Source organism: Medicago sativa, chromosome 1, assembly GCF_051527215.1.
Source record: "Medicago sativa cultivar Bolivia chromosome 1, Bolivia_mono, whole genome shotgun sequence".
NCBI lineage: Eukaryota > Viridiplantae > Streptophyta > Magnoliopsida > Fabales > Fabaceae > Medicago > Medicago sativa.
Genome location: NC_140749.1, coordinates 94,274,811 through 94,280,810, shown reverse-complemented (window position 1 = coordinate 94,280,810; position 6,000 = coordinate 94,274,811). Strand labels below are relative to the sequence as shown.

At 35.5% G+C, this 6,000-nt stretch overlaps 2 protein-coding genes across 2 annotated transcripts; both read right to left on the bottom strand.

Annotated features, from left to right (window-relative positions):
• Positions 1-1,688: 1,688 nt before the first annotated feature.
• Positions 1,689-4,163, bottom strand: LOC146959415 (uncharacterized). Its single transcript, XM_085740945.1, has 3 exons — positions 2,448-4,163; positions 2,240-2,320; positions 1,689-2,158 (listed from the first exon to the last, which is right to left on the bottom strand). Exons 1-3 carry the CDS (start codon positions 3,093-3,095, stop codon positions 1,868-1,870), a joined length of 1,020 nt encoding a protein of 339 aa, XP_085597071.1. The 5' UTR covers positions 3,096-4,163; the 3' UTR covers positions 1,689-1,867.
• LOC146959416 (protein FAR-RED IMPAIRED RESPONSE 1-like) lies at positions 3,480-4,037 on the bottom strand. Its single transcript, XM_085753718.1, has one exon. The coding sequence runs from the start codon at positions 4,035-4,037 to the stop codon at positions 3,480-3,482; it is 558 nt and encodes a 185-aa protein (XP_085609844.1).
• Positions 4,164-6,000: the final 1,837 nt, after the last annotated feature.

Sequence of the window (6,000 nt, the reverse complement as noted above, 5' to 3'; positions counted from 1 at the left end):
GACTAACCATGTTTATCAGAACAATTCAATTAGGTCTAAGTCGAAAGCTATGGTCAGTAGTCATTCGATCTCACAAAATCATGTTTATATTTGATCAGGATATAAAAAGCATTAAGAACAATTGAATTGAATAAAGACTAGAAATTCATTAATAAACAATAGAGTTTCACAGCAACATATGATCAATTAGGGTTACATAGGTTCATCTCCGACCTAATCTCTAAGAGATTTAGCTACTCATAATTGAGTTTACAAATAGCATAATCAATGGAAGAATTAAAACATACATAAACTGGGTTAGAGATGATGAAATCCTCTCCGCTGCAGCCTTCTGGGTGTTAAAATCCCACTTTAGCTCTCCAAAATCGTAATCCCCTTTGTTTGAGACTGACTTCAGCTTAAATAGGCAAGTTCTGATCGCCCAAAATCGTACCACGATGGCACAAATCGTACCACGATTGGTACTTTAAACCCTAATTTCCTTTAAAGCCCTTCTTGAAATCGTATTACGATTGGCTGGATCGTATTGCGATCCAGCACCTTCAAAAACATGCTCTCTGACTTCAAGAAATCGCATTGTGATTCCAAAATCGCAGTACGATGGCTTCATTCCAGTTCTTCCAATTTTGAAGCTTTTAACTGCTCCTGGACACTTAATGTTGCTTAGAACTCTATCAAAATGTCAAAATAAGTCCTAAAAATTACGTAATGACAACATGTCATCACCTTCCATTTCCGCTACGGCACATGCTAAACATCTTTAGAAGAATGCATAATATAGTATTTATAAGATAACTCGGGGGAGCCATGGCTACCATGGCCTCCCTTGAAGATCCGCCACTGGATATATTCGACAAATTCATGTTTACTGATTGTGTCTTTAATTATGAATTATGTATTTGTAATACAACTGTTGAATTAAATTATGTACTTTTAAATATGTACCCTTTATAATTTCATATTTTCTAATCTTAATTTTAAATATGTACCTTTAATTTACAACATGAAATTGCCACATAATGTTGAACAAATTTGCCAAGTGTGTTTTGAGTACAACTATGAAGGACTATTTCAAACAAACAAGAACATCAAAGGAAGAAAAACAAAATGGCAGTATCACTAGGTAAGCTCCAACACTAATTAAGCATGATACAAAGTCCATGAATCCTATATTCCTACTGCTCCAACAGAACAAATCTGCCGCAACAATCCTAAAGGCACGCAGCCTTACTGTCCACCGAGCAGCAGCTCTAAAAAACCAACACATACCGCCAGCGAAACCTGCCACACCCGAACTGAAGCTTACCCAATCCACCAGTGACACCACCAGTTGTTTTTTGAATCCAAATAAAGGAACTAAACAAAACATTCCTTATTGACCTTGCCATTAACAAAAACCTGCAAACAACACAGGAGCCAAAACAATAGAAACCCTTCCTATATTCACTAATTGAACTGATGCCCACGTAAATATACAAATGGCGCCACAAATATACAAAACACCAAAATATCCATAAAAAGTATTTTGAACCACAAAATACACCATTATATACTCCTAAAGCCAAGGCAGCACAAAACGCAGCCAACAATATACCTGTTTCTACTGCCAAGTGAAACATACCTGTTTTTGCTGCCAAGTGAAACATACAAGAAACTATAAAAAAAACCATATATCAGATCATAGCCTATAAATAAAATCAAAGCCTTTGTGTCATCATAATAAAATGTAACAAGTGTAACAGTAAGACCAACATAATATTTAAGAATTCCAAAACCAATAACAAGTGTACCGGTGTTTGCAAAGACTGAGAATTCCCATCAAATTCCATTCAAAAGGGAATAACTAGACTTAAATTCAATTACAAAATTATTTATCTAAATTATTATTCAACTGTAATCCATGACCAGTTAAATTCATGACTTGTGCCAAAAGCCCAGAACAGGAAGTTGATGATTCACCACCATGAAGTCCATAATTAGGGTAAATTGGCTGCATTTGCATTTGATTAATAGTAGGCTGGAACACATGAACAGTAGGTTGAACTGCAGTTGTAACCGGCAAATCAGCTGTCTCCGAAATCTCTGTAATCTGTGCTGCCTCTTTATATTTCTTTTGCTTGCTTGTGCTAACATTACCATTAGGTTTCCTTTTATTTTTCTGTGAATGACATATAAATTAGTACACATTTTCTTAAGATGTAATTCTGACGCATTGTAAAAACATAACAAACAAACATACCTTTTCTTTTTGGCTTAAAGAATCATCCATAGAGTTAGAGACCAATTCTGCATCATGTTCACGTTCACCGTTCTGTGTATCCTGCATACATATATATATATATATATATATATATATATATATATATATATATATATCTTTTATCATGCACATTATAAATCATATTTCGTGAAAATATTATTCATCAGATCATTTATAGACAAATTACCGAACAATGCCTTGCGGTATGACTTGTACTTTTGCATTTTGAACAGTGTCTGACACTTTTTATTACCTTTTTCTTCTTCTTTGGAGCACCTTTGCTCTTCACAGGGATTGGATCACCTACCTGATCATCTGTTAATTTCTCAGACCGAGTAGAGTATTCAGTATCACAATACTTTTTTTGAAGATTCAAAATATCATCCATTATGTCCCTAAATACACCATTCTTTTTTGAGGCTTCTTTACAGAATGTAGTAAAAGCATAACAGTAAGCACCAAATCTAGCAACTTCAATCATATCAGAATCTATTTCCCCATTGGAATCGTTGTTCAGACACGCATCTTTTGCGTTCTTTGTCCAACGTGTCATAACCAAACATTTTGGTATGTGATCAACGTCCTCTTCCTTCATCACAAAAAAAATATGACAGCATGGAATCCCACGTGACTCAAATAGTCTACACGAACACTGAAATTCTAAACTTGCAGCATCGTATACAACCTCTCTTTCAATGCCTTTCTCACGATATTTTCGCAATGTGTAAACCATGGTATCCGCCACACATTTTTTGTTATTGAAACTTACTGCACGCCTCAATAATTTCATCTTTAACTTCTTTAAAGATCTCTGCTGTGTAAATCTTGGCAGCATCACTCTCAATCGAACGCAGGTGAGTCGTCAACACAGGTTCTGTGAATTTTGATTTAAAGTCAGTAGCAACCTCATTGTTTCTGTAATCTCTCAAAACCTGTTCAAAATTATGCATAAATTCAAAAATGTTGCCTTTCGCTCTGACATATGTCTTGACAATTGCATTGATAGCTTCACATTGAGATGTGGTTCTAATACGTCCAAAGAACTTATCACGTAAATATGTGGTTGCCCACAGTGACTTGTTCGCGTATGTCTTCTTAACCCAATCATTTCCTTCAAGTTCATTATTCTGAATTAACTCTGACCAAAACTCCTCAAATTGCTCCGGTGTAAAATTTGAGTACATTGCTTTTCCAAAACCCTCCAGAAATGGTGTTTTCTTTACATTTTCTTGCGCATTCTTGTGCAGATGCCAGGAACATAAGCGATGAGATGCATCGGGAATACCTGTTTAATAGCTTCCTTCATTGATCCATCTCCATCTGTTACAACTACTTTTGGGAATTTATTTTCCATACATTCTAAAAAACAGTTCAAGACCCACTTATATGACTCGATTGTTTCATCCTCCAACAACGCAACACCAAATATAATGGTCTGTGAATGGTGGTTACACCCAGAAAATATACACAACGGATAGTTGTATTTGTTCTTCTTGAACGTTGCGTCAAACGCCAAAACGTCGCCAAAACAAAAATAATCAGACCTACTACTCCCATCAGCCCAAAACAGACTTTTCATTCTTCCATCATTGTTGACATCGTATTCAGCATATAACATTGGATCGGTGGAAGACTTCACATTAAGATGCTTTAGAGCAGCAACAACATCACCGTCTTTAATGACATCACGCATCTTTTTATCAAAATAGTTATACAAATCTTTCTTAGTAAATCCTACATCAGCGTATCCACCCTTCTGAGCAACCATATATCCCATTATATGACAGGTTATGATTCCATGTGATTGAACAGCATCAAGTTGGGCACTATCTGCTTCAGAGATTTTACGATATAGTGGGTGCAAGTGTGTAAATTTAGGTGGGGTTAATCCATGGTTATGCCCCTTGATAGAGCCAAACCGCAAGTGCACGGTCTATCGAAGTAATAGTAGTAAAAGAGAGTATCGTTCCGACAGGAAGTTATGAATTCAATTAACTTTAGATAACGATTAGATGAAGGTTTTGAGAATAAAGTTGGATTTTTAATTATAAGAAAATAACAATAATAAAGTAAAAGTGCCTTGGGATTATTGGTTCATCCTAATGACAAATCCTTCACTAGCCAAAACCTTAACTTCTAGTCTCATGTTTTACACCTTAATTTCTAAAGACCGGTTTCCCTTTAGCCCCTCACCTTTTTCGGTAAAAGTTCGGTGAGAGTTTACCCCTAGTAATCAAGCATATTTCGCTGACTTGATTACTAGAAGAAGCTTATAAGGATTGAAACTACACATGTCTCAATAATTGCAAAGACTATTTCGTTGCCTTTGCAATTATTGTCTAGATTCACTTGTTCCAATATCAAAGCTCCGCTTTCGCTTTATGAATTGATATTTGGGATGATGGATTAACAATTATCAAACCCTCCACTTTCGCTTCTACAGTTTGATAATGGTTAATCCATGTTAAAAAGGTGAATCTAAATTAGAAATTACGGCTACATGAAATTAGGGTTAAAGCTTGGTTCGATTAGGATTATGTCATTAGACTTATCCAACAATCCCAAGACAAGAGAATTCTACTCACTAACGTTCATCGTAGACATGGGGGAAGAAGAGAGAAAACAATAAAATAAATTGCGAGAAAGAAATAAAAGAACTTTATTGAAATAATTCACTAAAATATTCTAAGAAGAGATGAATGTTTATGATGGAATGCTACTCTATTTATAGCTTTACAATTGACTTAAAATCTAAGCAACTATAAGGGCAAATCAGTAAAGATGCAACAGGGTAACTTGGACTTGAAGAAAAGCAGCAAAAGAGTATCCTGCGTGCCACATGTTGGCACGGGCCGTGCCACATGTTGGCACGGGCCGTGCCAAGCTTCTGACTTGGTAGAGACATATTTTTGTCTCGTATCTTCGTATTTTTGCACTGTATTTGCTCCAGTCCTCTTTCTTTTGCTCCAAGACACCTTCAGCCATATATTCGTTCCTAAAATAAAATAAAAAGCAATTTAAAGTAAAATATTCAAAAAGGAAATAAATATGCAATAAAATAAAATCAAATCTTAATAAAACTAAACTAAATAATGCATTAAAATAGACTAATTAATGACTCATCAAACTCCCCCACACTTGAATCTTTGCTTGTCCTCAAGCAAAAGGCAATGGACATAGCAGCAACTAAAAGGATTAATTTTGGCAATGCAATTGAAAACACAAGTCTCTTTGAAGGTTTTGTTTCAAGTACACTAATCACAATTTCAAACATTCCTCGTGAACCTATTCAACCCAACATCAAGTCTCAAGTGAGTGTGTGTGTGCAGTCCAACCTTTTTCTTGCTCCTGTATAAGACAGATATTATAAGGAACAGGTTCTATCCTTAATGCTAAAGTAACCGAGAAAAGTCCTTTCTTCATTTCATATAAGAGTGATGTGAATTTAAGTTAAAATTGAATTAAATTAACAATTAAGCACAAGGGGCTGCAGATGCTTAGGGGCTATCTATCCTCATAGGAAGTCTTTTTGGATGTAATTGTCCTTTCCCCCTAGATTCAAAATCACCCTAAGCAGTGCTGCAAAATTTTCTTTTATTTCATCTCCGCGTAGGAAGTCTTTTTGGATGTAATTTTCCTTTCCCCCTGGATTGATGAATTTATTTTTCTTTAAGTTCAAATTAGGGAGTCACCACCACAATTAGGAAGTTAGGGATTGTCCTTTCCCCCACATGTTGGTG

Excerpts from the sequence above, each read along its gene's own strand:
- LOC146959416 (XM_085753718.1), bottom strand. The coding sequence starts at position 4,037 with ATGGGATATATGGTTGCTCAGAAGGGTGGATACGCTGATGTAGGATTT.
- LOC146959415 (XM_085740945.1), bottom strand. The coding sequence starts at position 3,095 with ATGCTGCCAAGATTTACACAGCAGAGATCTTTAAAGAAGTTAAAGATG. Across the intron at positions 2,321-2,447 it reads ATACCGCAAGGCATTGTTCG|GATACACAGAACGGTGAACG; the intron begins GTAATTTGTCTA and ends ATATGTATGCAG. Across the intron at positions 2,159-2,239 it reads CTTTAAGCCAAAAAGAAAAG|AAAAATAAAAGGAAACCTAA; the intron begins GTATGTTTGTTT and ends TGTCATTCACAG.